This window comes from Notolabrus celidotus, chromosome 23 (assembly GCF_009762535.1).
Source record: "Notolabrus celidotus isolate fNotCel1 chromosome 23, fNotCel1.pri, whole genome shotgun sequence".
NCBI lineage: Eukaryota > Metazoa > Chordata > Actinopteri > Labriformes > Labridae > Notolabrus > Notolabrus celidotus.
In genome coordinates, this window is record NC_048294.1 from 17473141 (window position 1) to 17492852 (window position 19712).

At 40.2% G+C, this 19712-nt stretch overlaps 1 protein-coding gene and 3 non-coding genes across 5 annotated transcripts; 1 reads left to right on the forward strand and 3 right to left on the reverse strand.

Moving 5' to 3' along the window:
- Window positions 1-1805: 1805 nt before the first annotated feature.
- On the forward strand, window positions 1806-15986 carry prox3 (prospero homeobox 3). Of its 2 annotated transcripts, none has more exons than XM_034676134.1 (7): window positions 1806-2205; window positions 4496-4585; window positions 6641-8499; window positions 8603-8716; window positions 11053-11165; window positions 11342-11447; window positions 14855-15986. In XM_034676134.1, exons 3-7 carry the CDS (start codon window positions 6643-6645, stop codon window positions 15026-15028), a joined length of 2364 nt encoding a protein of 787 aa, XP_034532025.1. In that variant the 5' UTR covers window positions 1806-2205; window positions 4496-4585; window positions 6641-6642; the 3' UTR covers window positions 15029-15986. The 2 variants fall into 2 exon arrangements, with proteins under 2 accessions (XP_034532025.1, XP_034532026.1); XM_034676135.1 differs by having other exon boundaries at window positions 8609-8716.
- On the reverse strand, window positions 9334-9407 carry trnai-aau. The gene has a single exon. It is a non-coding gene; the product is annotated as a tRNA-Ile (tRNA).
- trnai-aau lies at window positions 12248-12321 on the reverse strand. The gene has a single exon. It is a non-coding gene; the product is annotated as a tRNA-Ile (tRNA).
- Window positions 13034-13107, reverse strand: trnai-aau. The gene has a single exon. It is a non-coding gene; the product is annotated as a tRNA-Ile (tRNA).
- Window positions 15987-19712: the final 3726 nt, after the last annotated feature.

Below are 19712 nucleotides of genomic sequence, written 5' to 3' on the forward strand. Positions count from 1 at the left end.
TCAAGGTCAGGCATCTATCTATTTGCTTTTCCTGGAAACCAAATGTTCCAAATGATTAAAGTAACAACGGTTGAGGTCAGTCATTACAGTTCGTTAAAATAAGACCTCACTTCAAATGCTTTGATGCACCAGATATGACATGAAATAAAAGAAATTTTTCCTCGGCTGTAGTAAAATGTGGCCCATTTCATGCAACACTTTCAGACACAGATCTCTGTTCACCTTGATATTGCAGTCATTGTTCAAAAATTATCTTTCAATTTGAAAGAAGGCAAAAATAAAATATATATCTAACAAACTGTATGGTGATAATTGTCAGTACTGTGTTACTGGGCTTGGTTTAAAAAATATCCTGTGGTGAGATAAAACTGTTTTTAACCCTCCTGTTATGTTGGTTTCTCAGGAACAGCAATAATGTTCCTGGGTCAATTTGACCCGGGGCATATTCAATTATCCAAACGTGTCAGAACCAAAAAAAATCCCAATAAACATTTATTCAATCTTATTATTAACTCCATTAATAAGCATTTAAATCAATATTCAGTGCAATAGTGTTCTTTAATCCTCCACCTTGACTGCTGGGTCAAATTGACCCACAAACAGTATCTATATCTATAAATGCAAGGGGGGTTGCAAATATGTGAAATCAACCATTTTAATTTTATATGTTCATTTCACGAATTAAGCCAAGCAGAAGAAGTTTCAGACCGAAAAAATACTTTTAACCCTTAAATTTGACCCGCAACATAACAGGAGGGTTAAATGACCACCTGGCTCTCACTGGTGAATATGCCTCTTTCTGTAAAGGAGAATATTCTGCTGCAAGTGCATTCCACTAGTGTTGTGTGTCTTTGATTAAACAGCATTTGTGTGTATGTATGTAATGTAAACTACCCATATGGCTTAACAGTGTGAGTCACAGTGGAGCAAATTAATTAGCACCTCCACAAACTGTTGCTATCAATTAGCAGAATTGTACTAATGTGAAATTATTTCAGCTTCTAACAACTTAAACTAGCATCTTTTTAACCGTCCTGTTATCCTTGGGGTCAATTGGACCCCATTCAATGTTTAACGTCTCTAGATTAATGACTAACATAATTTTTTTGGCTTCATATTTCATGACTTTTCCTAATTTAATGGGGACCACTGGGAAAACAATAAATTTAAATGTTAATATGTTGCAATTTCCTGTAAAAAAAAAAAAGTACACATTGGTGTTCCTTGGGGTCAATTTGACCCCAGGCTGTTTTAGCTGTTTATAACATAAGAAATATCAACATTTCAAATTTGTTTTGGTTGTTTTGGATGATATTGAGGTCACTATAACCAAGGACACTTGGTGACTGCAGCAGCTGGGATTGAACCGTCAACCTTTAGATTGAGGTATAATATTTCCAGCCTCCATGTCTCCAAAGACATTAAATGATGTGTCCTGTGGCATACGTTTTGATAACATAGAAAGCCAATGAGAGCATGACAAACTTGCTGCAGTTTGATGTTCTGTTTTACAAATAAAGTCATTCTAAATGCTTTAAATTATGTTTATGCTTGAAATATATTTAATTTAAAGGGCTATTTAGGTAGTCAATAGAGAAACATAAAGTAGGCTACCTGACACATAAACCTGGGTAACTATCAGTTTCTGGAGGTTTAAATTGCTGGGGTCAAATTGACCCCAAGGATAAAGGATGTTAGTGAATTTGAGGGTAACAGGAGGGCTAATGTGATTCTATGAGTGTGCTCTTGTGTGTATAAGTGTACGTGTGTGTTTTTGTACACGTACTGGGGGAAATGCCAACATGGGAGGGACCGGACCGTCAAGTGGCCAGCTCTCGAGCCTGCCCGCCCACCGCGCGCCACTCCACACCGGCAGCAGCGCGTGAGGATGATGCCAGCCAGAGATAGATGGACTGGCGAGGGAGGGGAAAAAACTGCACAGTGATACAACTAGAGTAAAGAGGAGGCGGTGGATGAGTGTGAGTAAAAAACTGTAAGAGTTTCGGAACAAAGAAGGACACAAATTGAGCAGAGTGAACGGGAACTAGCCGGAGACCCGCTGGTGGCGTGTATGTTCCTCCCCGCACAGATGTCCGAGGCCCTCTCGATGCCAACTGAACACTGTTGACCGAGGCAGAGCGCACAGTGACGGACACTGGAGTGGGAAGCTTCGGGGGACAGACAGCGCTGAAGCTGTGACTGAGAGTGAGTTCATTTTAAACTTCTTCCTCACATTTCTCAATTTAATTTCCTCTCAAAACAAGCAGCGAGGGTCAGTGTGCACCAGAGCGCACTGCTCTCTCCCAGTGTTTATTTTCTTTTCATACTGCGACATTAGTCTACCGCTGCCAATTAGTCACAGGACGCACCGCGGGCACGCGCGCTCACACACACACTGACAGCTCGTGCGTCAGAGTGGGCAAAGCGGATTCCTCTCGCGTGGCAGAACCGGCAGATGTTGCCACGCGGCTTCAAACATTAAATGAAGTATATTGAACTAAAATAGATAGATAGATAGATAGATAGATAGTTAGATAGATAGATAGATAGATAGATAGATAGATAGATAGATAGATAGATTTTTTTTTGTAATATGAAATGATGGAAAATTACAAATAAATATTGTTGTTATGAGGCTAATAGGAAAAAACTTTAATTTTAAGTTATATGGAGGGCTTCCATCACTGGCACTGTTTTCATCTGCATTTATGTATCTGTCTTTTGAAATGATTTTAAGCCGCTCCAATTTGTTTTCTGTTAAATGTCAATTGCATGAATGTGAATGGGCCTGCAACCCAAATATGTGTTACCTCTAGCTGTCTTATTGAATTATTTGTAACATTTTCCCCTGGCTACATGCTATTAACACAGATTCCACCAGATTAAAATGTTTGGTTTCAATGACGCACACTGTGTCATGCCAGTAGCCTATAAGTTGTGTGTTGCTTTATTTATTCTACATTCCCTCTCTTTTGATTTTGACAGCTATACAGAAATCCAACAGTACCGTTCTAAAGTCTAATCTAGCGGTTAATAGCTTACAATTTCATTGCTCAGTGTTCATATTTTGTCCAGCTTTCCGCTGGCTTTGAAAAGCTAATCTGTCCCTGGTATAAGCGCATTGGCTGGCTTGCCATCTGGGCTGTATTATGGTGGAGAAGAGAGAGCATTTGAATAATTGATATTAAGCTATTTATAGTAGGATTATTCTCTTCATGTTGCACAGGGGACCTATGAACTCTATCTATCTATCTATCTATCTATCTATCTATCTATCTATCTATCTATCTATCTATCTATCTATCTATCTATCTATCTATCAAATTGTCAAGTAGTTTGTCAGCACCAAATCTAAAACACTGTGTGTGTTCACATTTTTGTATTTTTGTCTACCTAATTCACCTCTTTTAGTCTGCCCGTACATCTGTCCATTTATCATCTCTCCATCTCTCTGTTCAGCGAGTGGTAGTGTATCCATCTGAAGTGGATTAGGGGTGTTATCAAAGCTAAGTAGGACGACTGTTCACACAATCTCACATATGCACACACACACACACACACACACACACACACACACACACACACACACACACACACACACACACACACACACACAGCCACATATGTATATGCTACTCTCACTCCATTTCACTCCCCAAGGACCATTGACCATTGTTAGCCCTCTCTCAAGCCTCTTTCGCTTTTGTGTAAGAGTGTGTGTATGTGTGTGTGAGTGTGTTTGACGGTAAACACTCTGATCAAACAGTGCTTAACAAGCTGCCTGAACTGATAACAGAGAGAGGGGAGGAAGAGAGGATGAAAGAGGAGAGAGGAAGGAAAAGGGGAAAGGGTTGTTGAGAGCAGGAGATTACATACTGGCAAAAAAAAGCGTGGGGATGTTTGATTTTGTCTTTGTGAAATGGTGAAATCAAGTGAAATTGACGAGAAACGTGCTGTGATTTGTTTTCAGGCATTTCCAGGTATTATAGGGAAACCGTCTAACATGCAGTCAGTAAATAATGACCTCCTGCCTGTTAATTTTCCTGCCATAAACATGTCTATTCAGTAAAAATGTACATGAATATTTTAGCTCTGGTTAGTTTTTGACTCCACGCCAAAACTAATGCCAGGATGCAGTTAACTCCCTCCATTTTGCCTCATTTGTTTTCATTGCATTTATGCTTTCTTAGACAGCATGCTCAGTTGAAAGGAACAGGAAAAACGGATGATATGTGACAAAGATCAGGAGCCAGATGTTAACCTACTGCAGCACCAGCACATAGCGTAGTCCCCAGTCTGTTGACCTGCATCAACACCCTCCCTCTCGCCTGTGCATACATTGTGGTCTGGTGTGCAGTAGGCTGTTTTCTCTCATGATTCCTGAAAGATTATCAACTGTCTGAAACACGGTTAAGGATATTTGTAAACACATTTTTATAGAGTTGAGTTTAATTTATTTTTGTCCACATTGTCACTGTGTGTGCTTCTTTTGCAGCTCTTTGCCAGGACGCTGCAGATCATTCTTATCACCATAGAAGTGCAACTGGCTCAGCTTCTGTCGTAGATCACCTGTTTTGCCATCCAGGTAAGCAGAAGTGACATCATGATTCATTTTCCAACGTATAGATGCTAAAGAGAAACTTCTTGTTTTACGTTTGATTCCCTTTTCAATAGAGAACACTATAAGCTACAAAGCTTGTGTTACTCTAGTGAACCTTGCAGCTTCAGAGCAAAGTAGCAGAGTGAAGATGAAACGTCACAGCTGCTCCAAAAAAAACAGCTTCATCCAGCTTGATGATTTTGAAGGATTCATACCAAGCGGCAACCTCCAGTCTCATAATATGAATATGAAGCCCATGTGGAAGTGTTATAAACTGTAATTCATCGAGAATCCTCTTGAGGCTGGCTGCAGAAACACCGGAAACCACATAGACACCAATTCAAAAAAGACGATCTTTGCAGCATTAATAAACATGTTTACAGCCTGGTTCAAAAAACGACTTGGCTCTACGTAGCTAATTTCTCTATCGGCACACACTGTACATGGAGTGATTTTTTCTAACACAACGGTTCAGAAGATATTAAGATTACGAGTTTTTGCCAAATAAGGACATGACTGACTTGACTCCTGGTCGGGAACGCATAGCTGTTGGCTAGGAGGCTCAAACTCTGCACACTATGCCTGGTTGAGTTCCGCATTTCCAATATGGCTGCAGCCGCCAGTTGGCTTCAAGACAGTGCTCAGGAACAGATGGGTGATGTCCAGATACTACGTCCATTATTTATACAGTCTATGATTCAAACGTAATCCGTGTGATTGGTATTTGTTATAGAAGAAAGGAGGAGATTAACTAAGAAATTAAACAATGCATATTACAAAAGCATATAATAATAGTTGTCAAACTTTCTTTTTTTCATCTACAGATCTAATGAATATGTCTCTATCATTAACCTCATTTCGTCACATTGAGACTATAAATTATCATACAAACATTGATCATGATGCTAAAAGACATGAGAGCTCATACAACTGTAAAACAGGCTGATCAAAGTTTTGCTACAAACATGTAACATAAGATCTTTATGATAATTCAAGGTTAATTATTTGCACTATGACGTATAAATATCATAAACTGTATAAAATATAGACGTAGTGTCCGTGACGTCACCCATCTGTTTCTGAAGAGCTGTTTTGAGGCCAATAGTCGGCGGCGGCCATATTGCTTCTGTCGAGCCAGTGTGACATAAAGAGGCGGAGTTTGAGCCTCCTAGCCAACAGCTACAGTGTTCCCGCAGGCAGCTGTGCCTCTCATTGGAAGACTCGTAATCTAAATATCTTTGAAATTGCGGCGTTAGAAAAAAATTCACCCCCCTCACAGTGTGTGCTGATCAAGAAATGAGCTTTCCAGACTACACTCGTCTTTTGAACCAGGCTGTAAACATGTTTATTTCTGCTGCAAAGATCGTCTTTTCCCCATCCATATGTATGTGACTTCCGGTACTTCCGGAGCCAGCCTCAAGCGGATCCTCGATGAAATGCAGTTTTTAGCACTTCCACATTGGACTCATACTCTTAGATCGGAGGTTGCTGCTTGTCATTTAGCAGACGCTTTTATCCAAAGCGACGTACATACGAGAACAAGAATGTAGAGTAGTACATCTTTACGAATGCAGGCCATATGGATAGTTTTCTTTCATAACACCGGGTGTTCTTGTTCCTTTATTTTTTCACAAATATTAGACTAAAACGATGAGAATCAGAGAGTTGATTTGGTGCTTCAGTAACTCATTAAAACGACTGCCATAAGTTTAACAGCCCACCAGGTGTCACACAGGTGTTTGCCGAGTTTGAAGCATCAGAGCATCAAATCTTTTTTGGGAGAAATTAATAGAAAGCTCCAAAACCTCATGAGGATTCATCACTTATCAGTTTCCATGAGGACTATTTCTTTCATATAGAGTGCTTCTTATAAATTTGTAAGTTCTACAGATCATCCTTTAAGTGTAATGAAATGCACAGCCTTGAATGTAGCAGAATCAATGCAGCTAAAAGTTGCGCTTCCTCTCTGGTCCCCTGTTTCTTATGCAAAACACTGTCAGTGACTCTGTTTCATCTTCTTTCCTCTTTATCTCTCTCTAGAGATGGATTCCCCCACAGATCTTTTCAACGACTCCACTCCACAGATCCGTGCGTTTGCTAACACTCACGGCAGCTCCACAGACCTCCCTGGTGTTCTCCCTCAGCCCAGCACAGGACGTCCACCTCCTGCCTTCAGACCGCCCGGCTTCCCCCTCATCCACCACCTCCTCCAGCCAGGTGGAGCCCCCAGAAGACTTGGAGGACATCTCAACCCAAACTTGAGCACACACAGACACCTGGATGACACAAACTTAGAGGAAGACAGAGGAGAGCGAGATGGGCATGTGGGGGAAGATTTAGAAGGAGAAGAGGAGGGAGGAGTAATGGAGGGAGAGGAAAGCTTGTTGAAAAAGAGGCACAGTGATGCAGCCCTTGCGGCGGAGTGGGGTCAAGACGTCATGAAAGTTAAGAGGATGAAACTAGAGAGTCGAGCAAGAGACGGAGAGGCAGAGGAGGGAGGCAGGAGGCGTGAGGGAGGGAAGGAGGGGAAAAGGAGAGAGAGGGAAGAGTTGAAAGAACAGCTTGAGGAGGCCAGAGAGAGACTGCAGGCCCTGCAGGAGAAGGTATGGAGGGCTTTTGGGGAGAAGAACATGGCAGAGGAGGAGAAGAAAAAGAGGAACAGGTACAAAGACGGGGGAGATGGAAGAGAGGGAGATGTGGGGTTGTTAGGGGAGGAGGAGATCACAGAAGGGTTATACGATGATGATGATATTGATGCTGGAGAGATGGAAAAAGAAACTTTCTCCCTCCTTTCTGTTTCTCCTTTTGAAAGTTTTCACAAACGCAGAGAAGAGAGGCAAAAAGACAGAGAGAGCAGGATCGAGAGGGGACGAGGAGGGGGTTTACACTTGGAGGGTGTGATGGAGGGAGCGGGGCTGTGGTTGGATTGCGGAGGGCTAGTAAGGGGAGATTGGCAGGGAGGGATGGAAGAGGAGGGTGAGGAGGGAGGGCAGAAGTTTGCTCAGGCGCTGAAGCTGGAGTTGGGCAGCGCTGTGGCTCGAGTCATCGATCGAGTTCTCCGCCTTTACACCGAGATGACAGATTTCACTCCGTCCTCTCCTCCTGCTGCCATCTCTTTCCTCCAGTCTGACACAGGGAACGAAGGAGGGAGGGAGAGGGGGATGTGGATGGGACTCTTAGCTAGAGAGGAGGAGAAAATGAGAGGGAAGGAGGAAAAAAGAGGAGAGCAAGATGAGGAAAAAGAGAAGCAGCTCCAAAAAACAAGTAATGGGAGCACTCTGCCTCCGCATTGCACCGATCCATCAGATCTGGGGATGTCATTGGCTGTTCAGAGGTCAGCTGACATCCGCAAAGCCCACCCTCTCCTCGGCCCACCTCTGTCCACTCATTTAAACCCCTCTCACCCAAACCTCTCCCTTCATCACCCCTCTCTACCTCGCCCTCCTCCTCTCTCTCACCCTCCTCTCTTACCCGGAGCCTCACAACCCAAGGACCCCTCCTCCTCCTCCTTCCACCCATCTTCATCCTCCTCTTCTTCCTCCTCAACTTCCTTCCACCCGCCTCCCCCACCTCCACCTCCACCCCCTCCTCCCCTCCCTCTCCCCCTCCTGCACTACTCCATGCAGCAGCTCTTCTCTCGCTCCCTCCACCACCCTCAGCTCTCCCACCTTCCCCCGTCCCGCAAGGACTATTTGAGCGCCGATCCCTTTTTGGAGTTCTCCTCTCACCCTTCGTCTCACCCATCTTTCCCCCCGCTCCCCTTGCTCGGTCACCTGGACCCCTCCCTTGCACGCCACGCTCACAGTGGGAGGGACAGGGAGAGAGGGATGAGGGGAGATGGAGGGATTAGAGGAGGGGGAGGGATGGATGGAGGAGACCTCTACCTGACTGCCGGAGGAATATCCTTTTTTTTCAATGATGTAGGAGGAGTGGAGGAATAAAAGGTGTGTGTTGATGAGTGTGTGTCAAAGGTGTAACACATCTATCCTTAACTGGCTTCATGTATACACCCAGGAGGGCTTGTCTCCCTGCCATCTAAAGAAAGCCAAGCTCATGTTCTTCTACGCACGCTACCCCAGCTCCAATACACTGAAGACTTACTTCCCTGATGTCAAGGTGTGTGTACCCCATCCCCGTGCTGCATCAATGTGTCCCGCCATAAACAACGCTGAATCCAAAACGTGTATACTTGCTGCTTGCCCCTTGGATAGGTATACTGTGGTTGGAATAAGCTTGACTGATATTGGACATATTTGTTTGTTTTTCCAACGCTAAAATATTAAAATATGAGTGTGTTAGATCATTAGAAGTGCTATCAAAAAAATAGTAACATTATTTAATTGAAAAGAACACTTGAACTTTATCATTTGGAGCAATTACAGAAATAGATACAAAGGTATTTTAGTTTAACAAAAGTCTACTCTGTTTTGTGATTTTTTTATAATTTCAAACAAATTTTATTTTATTTTATAATTGTATTAATTATTTTATTAACGACTGCTAATGTCGAGTTAAAGGAACAGTAGTTCAGCTAAAATTTATTTAAGTTTAGGTATCAACCATCACAATTTATTAACTCAGAGTTGGTAGTAGTAGTGGATTATGTAGTGTTCACTCTAGCTGGGGATTATTCAGAATGATTTGCTGCAGCTTTGGTTTACTACTGGAACTGATGCAGGCTTTGGTGAATTGAGTAATGAAATCCAAATACTAGAATGACCATAAAAGCTAAGTGGCCCGTACGGGGATCGAACCCGCGACCTTGGCGTTATTAGCACCACGCTCTAACCAACTGAGCTAACCGGCCATGCGCATACTCCAACAAGCGGCATTATGGACCCACACATTCGCGATATTAGAGTGACAAAAAGTGTACTGAAACTCTCGATGTGAGGGTAGAAGTTAAAGATCTGATTGAGCTCAAACTGGAGGAAGAGCAAGCCACGAACTACACTTAAACTACTCTTTATTTAATTCAAAGTTCAGCTCCTGTTGTAAAAAGTGTTTTAAAGAATCTTGTGTTTTTTTCTAACCCTCCTGTTATGTTCCTTTCTCTTGAACAGCAATAATGTTCCTGGGTCAATTTGACCCGGGGCATATTCATTATCCAAAAGATTCAGAACCCCAAAAAATCCCAGTATACATTTTTTTAAATCAAATTTTTAACTCCATTACTAACCATTTCAATCAAGATTTAGTTCATTGGTGTTCTGTAATTCTCACAGATCATGGATCAATGAGGATAACTCACTCGTTTTTCATTGAAATTCATGTTAAAGCTTTTTTAATGTACATTAGAAAGACCTAAATATAAATACAATAGTTTTACATGACATAGATTTGTGTTTATTTTATTTTATATTTTGAATTTAGATTTTTTTATGAAGTGATGTTGATAAATTAACACGAGACACCTCTTCTGTCACATGCTGTCCAGATTTTTATGCTGCATTAAGCTGGTTGGAAGGCATATATTGCCTAAAATAGACTTTAAAAAGGGTCAATTTGACCCGCAACATAACAGGAGGGTTAAATCCCAGAGGGTGATTTTTTTTTAACATCACAATATTTCCAAGCCTTTAGTCTACTGTTCTGTACTGTATGCCTATCTTACAGTAGCCTACAGTGCAACAGTATTATTAAAAGCTTCTTGTAGTTTTTTCAAGCTTGTTTCACACAGTTTGTCCCCAAGTGTGTATATTATACGGTATACTGAGATGTACAGTCAACTCTGAACAGATATATTTTTATAACATCTTAACACATATTAAACTTGTGTCAAAAGGATGACTGCTGGTGCATTTATCTTGCAGCATGTTGTCATCATCAGTCAGTGTTTCAGGGATAAACTGTTAAAGATATTTGAACCTATTATAGGCATCAAGAGTACAATCAGCTCACAATTTATATATTGGGGAAGTTTCAGCCTTTTTTCATCTTTGCTGCCACAAGTAAACACTTTTACTTATATTTGATGTTATGTCCAACAACCCCCAAAAAACAGAGCATTTAGCCAGTGTTTGCCAAAGACAAGCACTTCTTGGCCTGAAAACAGGCAGGTCATTTGCGTACATAAAATGATTCACTAGGCTTTTGACAATCATGAACACAGTATTACAGGCTTCAGCTGCACGGGCAGGTTGTCAATCTGAAGATTCAAAAGAACTGAAGACAAAATTCCCCTCAGTCTGACACCATAACAAGTCTTCATAAAGTGATTATATCCGATCTGATCCAATTAAAGTTTAAACTCTACCTGTGTAACAATGAGGTGTGATGTTAATGTATTTTTACTGACCAGTGAAATTCTTTCTTTGAGTTAGACAATGCTTTCTTTGAAGTCATTTTTAAAATTAATATTCATTCTATAGAAAGTTATCTAACAGGTATTCCTCTCATGCCATCCTCACCTGCTCACTTCCTGATCTGCTGTGTTTATGTCTATCATCTAGTTTAACCGCTGTGTGACCTCCCAGATGATTAAATGGTTCAGCAACTTCAGAGAGTTCTTCTACATCCAGATGGAGCGCTTTGCACGACAGGCTGTCCGTGAGGCTCTCACCCGGTTGGTTTGACTTGGCACTGGTTTCATGTTCATCTAATTTGCTGCAAAACTTACATTGTTTCAATGTGTTTGTAGAATCAAGAACGCGTCATAATTTATTGAGTTAAGGACTATATAAGGATGAAACAAATGCTAACTTTTAAACCAGGATGCTTGTCTCTGTATGTATAACCCAGGGAAGGTGCACCTCGTCTGGGCAATGAGAGACAGATGAGAGTGGGCCGTGACACAGAGCTCTACCGCATACTAAACATGCACTACAATAAAAGTAATGTCTATCAGGTAAGGACACTGTTCATGAAGCATCTCTATTTTCCATTCATCCTTCAGCTTGCTACAGTCCTTGGTTGGATGATTCTAAATGTAATAGTATGGAGAAAGCATAATTCTTTAATTTTCCATCAGCAAGAGACCTTGAGTCTGATAAGCTCTTTAACGGCAGTCTGAGCACAAACACATAAGCACTTCAAGGCCACATGTTTGTATATCATAAATTTTACATAAGGTATAGAATGATATAAAAATAGGATGTATATATCTTGCTCTTAATGGTGCCTGTTATGAAAAGGCTTTGATTGGTTCAGTGAACCATGCATTGAGCTCTGTCAGACAGACAGACTGACACTGGTTGAAACAACTGATGTGAGGACTTTGCATTTTTATTCAATAATATGAGAAAAATGATCATAAATCATGGAATAATAATTAAAAAGTAAATACTATGGATTAAGCTCTAGATTCATATTTCACATTACACTGACTGTAAACTTCAGGTGTGTTCATTCATTCTGTTCTTGTTGGTTGTCAGTCCTGATGTAACACTACAGACCGGCTGGACTCTGATTGACCTCTAGATCTGTCTGCTCTATGAACCTGAACTACTACACTCTGATAGTTATTCAAACTGTAAATGTATGTAACTTTATACAGGCCTACTACAATTATGCAATGTTATAATGCACTACATGTAGCTTACACAAACAGGAGCATATTGAGCTGCTTTGCAAGGAGTCTAGATATTTCCTGAACCTGAGCATCAATTTGTTTTGTATCGATCCTTAAGTCCAATTCAAAAGGAGCATTGGCCCGTACGGGGATCGAACCCGCGACCTTGGCGTTATTAGCACCACGCTCTAACCAACTGAGCTAACCGGCCATATTTCAATGAAAGTAGGCGGAGCAATATTCCGCTATTATGACAAGACTTGTCCTATCTGTAAAATTTCAATCATTCTTGATTTTGCGTAAATTGCGCAAATTCACAACAAATGCTCTGTGAAGGCGCTTTACAGACCAACATTAAGACAGGATCCAGTTCCATGTTACAGGCAGGACTCAGTCTCATCTCATCTTAATCCACCATGAGAAGCGCACTTAGCAGCATTTAGCAAATTACTGTGGCAAAGAAAAACTCGAACTGTGAATTGATCAATAACAGCTGGGATCAGTCTACCCTTTCCCGGGATCATCGGTATGGATGCATGAACGATGGACTAACCAGAACCGATTGCCTCTCCATAGCTCTGACTTACAACCACAAGTTGTAAATTGGAGAGGGAGGCAATATAAGGTTAAATGTAAAGGAACCATCTCTTCAGCTGATATTTCCACAAAGGTTCAACTTGTACTAATTTGACTAATCTCTATTTTCACCAATGTGCATTTTACAACAATAGTAGCCACCTGCCATTGAAAGAAACAAATTTGTAATATTCTTTATGTAACAGATAGGATCAGATTATGTATGACAAGGTTACTGCATACAATTTTCCAATAGGAGCTTTAATGACGTTTAGCCAACTTCATATATATGTCGTATGATCTGTTAACTACTTGGGTTTCACTTTACCTGTCTGTGAAAAGCTTAGTGGCCCGTACGGGGATCGAACCCGCGACCTTGGCGTTATTAGCACCACGCTCTAACCAACTGAGCTAACCGGCCTTGAACAGGTACTTTTCTAAGAGCTTACCTGAATGGAATAAGTCACGCCTCCAATCGTGTGTAAGTGAGTCAACGTTCTGGGCTTCCTTTGTGCTACCACACACTAAGTGGCTCAGTGCAGGTGCAAAGACAGTCCTGGACGACTGACTCCACCTCCACTGTGAGCATGCTGGATAAAGGACAGGTTCTGTATTAGAGTGTTTATATATTTGAGTATTTTTATTAAATTTAGACATATACAGACACAATATTGAACATACTGAACACAATACAAAATGGCCTTGCACACTTGCCTACTCCTGAGTAGCTTAAAATACATCACTGAGAGGGGGAAAGAGAGAAAGAAAATAATAATACAAATTATGGAGAGGGTAATATTTGGGATAAATGTAAATCATTCACTAATTGGAAATGAATAAGTGGAAGTCAATCAGCACGGGTTCTTCCTATAGTGCAGAAATGGCTTCCATATCTTCATTAACTTTTTGAGTGAGCCAAGGATCCTGTATCCTTGTTGCTCCACCCTGAGGTGGCTCAATATGTCTTCTAGCCAGCACTTGTGGGAAGGTGGCGTGTTTTTTTCACACGAAGCAGGATGAGCCACCGCGCTAAGAGTAAAGCGAGGGCCACCACTGCTGCCTGGTTAGCTAAAATCCTGCATTCATGTGGAGCGACCCCAAATATGGCTGTCACAGGGTTTGGCGCAATCTGTGTGCCACACACTTCTGATAAGGTATTAAACACCCCAGTCCAGAACAAGTCTAGGCTCGAACAGGCCCAGAAAATGTGACTGAGGGTGCCTGGATTGTGCCTACACCTTGGACAGTCTTCATTCGTTCCTGTAAATAATTTAGCAAGTCTGCTGTTTGACAAATGGAGCCTATGCACTACTTTAAACTGCAGTAACCCATGTCCAATACATATGGATGAAATATGTACTAGTCCTACTGCTGTCTGCCATGTTACCCCAGATATGTCCACATGAAGCCCTGCGTGTTAGAGTGTTTAAACATGTTCCTCACACTCCTACAGTGTAAACTGAGCGAGCAGTGGTGTAACGTAAAGTGATTGTAGTCTACATGTTAACTTCATGCTTTGCCATTAGAAATGACAAAAAAGTTGTGTGGTCCAATCAGTTTCATGCAGACTGGTCAAAGACATGTTAACTCTACAGACTAGAACAAAAGCTACATGTGTGAGTTTTCATTTTGAATCCACACACGTGTGTTTTTGGTAATCATTGATTTAGCATTGTAGCCTCATTTTTCTTATATCTTCCCATCAGCAGAACATGTCGGTTTGATTATTCATTTCATCTTTATCCATTATCTTCCTATAGTGGGATATATAGTGTAGTAATCATAGAGAACTTTTACATAAAGAATCAGTCAAGGCCTTCAATAGAAGAAGGCAAGGAATAGATCTGAAGTCTGATTCATGCTTAGAATTAAATGAGGAGTTATTGAGCAGAAAAGAGGCATTTTGAAAACAGTGAGGCTATTAGTATTATTGTGTATTCTTGCTGTGGACAAGGTTATCTTTAGACACCTAAAGATTTTAAATAGGCACTGAAAATTTAAGAGGTTTAAAAAATCTTGCGTGTTTGTACAAAATCTGAAACACTGAATATTCTCTATTGAGTCAGAGATGGTCCTCACTCAGCACATTATGTGTATGAGTGTTTATGTACATATAGGCTGAGTTGCTTTTGAAGTCCCAAATCTGACCTTCAGATTTTTGTGCTCAGGTTCCAGAGAGGTTCATCGAGATATCAGAAGTGGCTCTGAGAGAGTTCTACTCTGCCATTTGGACTGGAAGAGACAGCGACCCCTGCTGGAAGAAAGGAATCTATAAAATTATCTGTAAGCTCGACAGTCCTGTTCCAGATGCCTTCAGACTGCCTGGCTGTCCTGTCGGCTGATGATGGAGCCGTGTTATCTGGTTCATGTATTCAGATGCACAAATGCATGCAGAAAAACAAAAACACACTGAGAGTGGGGAATTTAATTTAAAGTTCCTCAAAGTGAACGCTGGTGTGAGGTAATCAATTCAGTTCTGCATTATTTTCATTCATGATTTTTATGTTTTAAAAAAGGGATACAACATTTAAGGGATTCTTCGTGACATGGAGTGCAGGGAGAAGCACATTCCTGCTTTATGTATGGACACACAGGCTCTATAGTAGACTGACACACTTCGTATGCTATGATAAGAGTCTTGTGACTGCACTTATTGAGGAACGTGACCGTGCCATCGAATTAAAGTGGAATTTCCTCTCTGAAATTCTTCACCAGTCAGTTGACTTGTGAAATCACAGAGCTGCTAGACAGGGTTAATCAAAACTGTCATGAAATAAATAGTTACTGTGAACACAGAGCTGGAATGGACTGAAATACACACAGCGTTGTGTGTATTTTGTGACCATGAGATGGCTACTGTCTAAAATGTGCTGTTAAAATTTGTTAGCACTCACACTGAATTATAATATGCATTCCTCTGCAATACTTTGGACCTTCCAATTCATGTATTAAATAATTCTGTATAACACCCCTCAGTAAACAAACATACCACTGACTACCCTTTACCAAGCCACACTGAAGTACATACAGAATACAGTCTGAGATAGCTTTTAGACTTAAAGGCACTATGAGGAGTTTTTCACCAGCTGAGAAACAGACTGAAACCAACACTGATGCCTCTTTATGACCTGCAAAAGCAAACAAAACCATAATTGACAACACTGATACTTTCTCTGTTGCCATTTTTAATGCCTTGTACCACTCAGTGGGGGTAGGTGTCAGACCACATGATTGACATTTGACTTTGGAATCATCCTTTTTCATCTGTTTTCATGTCAAATAATCACATTGAGTGATAAATCTGGCTGTTCAAAGGCAGCAGGGTGAGGTTTTTGTTAAAAACACTACTTTTGCATGTACAGAACAAGAGATAAGAGGTATCACTTCTTTCCACAATGGGGCGCCAAAATTGATATAAATTAAAAGTTCCTCACAGCAGCTTTAAATAATAATAATTAGAACTTAAACATCCTTCTCAGATTTGATACCTAAGCACTCTGACTATCACTTTGATGCAGTGTTCTCACTCTAAATACATCTGCTTTTGGACCAACACCTTTTTAAGAAGAGCAGTAATATTATTACTGTTTAATCATTATCAATGTTTTACAGATATCTTCTTACAATCACATCTGAAAAATTCACTTCTTAATCAGTTTTTAATTAGATGCTTGTCAGAACATCAGTCATGATTTATGTCACCTAGAAATGAACCGTTGCCTTTTTGCGGGCTTATTTGAAGTTCCTGAAGAATCGCTTCATTCTTCATTTTTAAATTTCAGAGACACAACTTTTTCAAATTGCATCGACAACAACAAAGATTGGTCATGTTTGCATTTGACTGAGAATGCTTTTGTATCTAATCAGGCTTAAAAATCTTGAAGAGATCACACAGAGAAATTGTTAAAAAGATGCTACATAATTTACTGAAACTGTTCACTGAGTTTTCTCTGTTTAAAACGATCAGGGCGGTCGTTTCAGTCAGTGGATTTGTTTTGCTTGTATATCATCCTCTCTGTCTAATATTAAGTTATTATTGAGCTTTTGTACATGATGGCACAATGTAATCAAAATGTAATTAAAGTTCTGCCAAGAGGGACACTATATAGAATAATTAATGTTTTGTTCTTTCCGTGATGTACACTTAATACTGAATTCTGTCTTTGTGTTTCTAAAGTAATGCAAAACTACGAAGGCTGGTTGCACAATGAACTAAAATGACTATATTTACTGTATATCATAATATTCTTGAAGAATCTCTGTTCATTAAAACATTTGTTGACTGATCCAGAATAAGACAACTCTGTTGGACTGAACCCACATGTAAACTATTTGTGATGTGTTCTTAAGTGCATGTTTCCTATATTTACATTTTGTTTTGTAATCTCTTATTATTCTCTCATTGCTTTGACTGATCTTTCTTTTATATTGTAAATATTGTATTCTTTATATCTGTGCCTCATTCAAACTTTGGTGAATTTTGATGTTTCAACTTATCAGTGAATTAAAGTGATACTACGCTTGTGATGAGATCTCTGGATTCACACACACAAACACATATACACATGCATAAAACACACAAGCTGTCTGGTGTTCAGGTCCTGGTAGCCAACACTAATGCCATCATGCTTTAAGCCTTTAATCTAACAACACTGCCACATCCGCACACATACACAGATACACACATTCTCACTGACACTAATACTTGGATGATGGCTTTGTAAGAGGCTCAGCTCGGGACTAAGTCTAGGCACCTGAGACAGCATCACACACATGTACACACGCACCTTTTCTGTGGTATGCTATCAAATTTGAAACACAGGGGTCTTGCAGAAAACACTCCTCTTTGACTAACACGCTGCAGAATGTCACAGTTAACCTGTTTAAGCCTTGTTGCTCCACATACTCTTTAAGAAGGCTTTCTGTATGACAAGGTTTCACTTGGTCACATGGGGCACGACACATATAACACTAAAGTTCTTTAAGTAACTGTTTTTGGCTGTGATTTTTGAACTTAGTTTGAAATGTTCATCTGGAATGAAACAAATGTTACGTAGCTCAACACGCTTTCTCAGGTTGGACAGTGAATGTTTGGGAAGAGTGGGAAACAGGGAGAACATTTCAAACGATACGTATCATTCTTCATTTCAAAAACCTCTAACGCGGGCTGAAGATATGGCCGTGGGTGCTCAGGTGGAGAATTATAGCCTTCATTCACCTTCACCTCTAAATGAACTGCCTGATCTGAGTGAAACATGCTCTGTGTTTGCTCCACGTTCAACCGTGGAGACGCACGATATACAGGTACGGCTAAACCACTGAGACAAACAGAACTACACAAACACATTTTACTGTCTTAGGGATCAGATTTCAGAAAAGAGAAGGAAACTCATGAGCTGACTTCAAAGCAAAGGTAGTGAGTAACTAGAGCATTGATAGAAATGTAGTGGAGTAAAAAGTACAATAATTGTCTTCTGAATGTTGTGGAGTAAAAGTAATAAGTATCCCCTAAAAATAATACTCAAGTAAAGCACAGATACTCAAAAAATTTACTTAAGTACAGTACTCAAGTAAATTTACTTTGTTACTGTCCACCACTGGTCCTTGGGCAAAACACTGAACCCCGAATTGCTCCCCATTTCCAGCAGTGTGTGAATGGTACCAGATAAAACTGGTGGGCACTTTCCACAGCAGCCTCTGCCATCAGTGTGTGAATGTGGTGTTAATGGGTGATTGTTACATGTAGTGTGTAAAAGCAATGGACTGTATATTAAAATGGATGCTCAAATGTTCAACCACTGTGAAGCTTTTAGATTTAGAGCTCCGCCTGCTGACAGGCTGCAGTATAGGTTATAAAGCCCGCCTCCTTCATGATCACAGATGGATCATGGGTCAAACTATAATATTAAAGTACGTCCAACAAATTTCTATAAAACAGTTTCTGTCATTATAGTTAGTGCTTTCAAATGTATGTCCAGGCGCTCATTTTTCTACACATTTTAGTTTTAATCATTTAATTGATTGTTAAAAAGATTATTGATTGACAGCAATCAGGACTAACAGATTAACAGAGCAGAGGAGGAATGGTTAGAGAAAACATAAAGAACACTATCACAAGAGCCATTGAACTTTCCATAGCCACAAGTGTCTGCTTCAAATCAACACAAGAACCTGTTCAGCTTTGGACTGTATCGACCTGAGGGATCTTTGACAATTTATCGGTTAGTTAAATGTGTGTTTTGGTAGGAGTGTGATGTCTACTCTAGCCGGGCCTATATGACAGCCCCTATGGAGGCAGTCTTTTGGCTTCATATCTAACAATGGTCTGAAATGAAGGCGCGTTGAGCGGCCTCAAAGCGAGAAACGTGCTTCACAAAAACAGTGCATGGACCTTTGTTTGCTGTTTTTAACATTAAAAAAAATAATCAAAAGATAAATATATGTATTGATACCCATTGTAGAGGTAGACATGTGCAGCATTTGAGCCTAAGACAACCTTTCCTAAGGGTACAAATAAGTGTATTGTATCCTGCCATATCTTGTTGTATATTGTCACACACATATTTCATCGTATTGTATTATATTGTATTGTATTATATTGTATTGTATCATATTTTATAGCTTGTAGTGTATTTAATCATATCTCATTGTATCAAATGTATCATAATGCTTGTATTACATTTTAGCACATTGTATTATATATCATATTGTACATAAGAACAGTAACCCATGCTCAATTCAGGGCTACTTTGTTGCAGTTTGTCATAATAAAATAGTCACCTCTAATATTGATGTAGCATTAATTGATGTACTTGTGGTCAGGAAATCGATTCAATGCAGTGTAAGTGTTTAAACTCAACAACTGCAATGCTTTTCATGCTTAAAAAATGCTGCCATAACCATAACCTGACATTGTCTGTCTCCAAAACATATTTAAAGCCTCATTATAATTTCACTACTTTCTATTTTTGTTAATCACACCTACATTTACTCTCCTGAAACTCAATAAAGGAGCCAAATCTATTA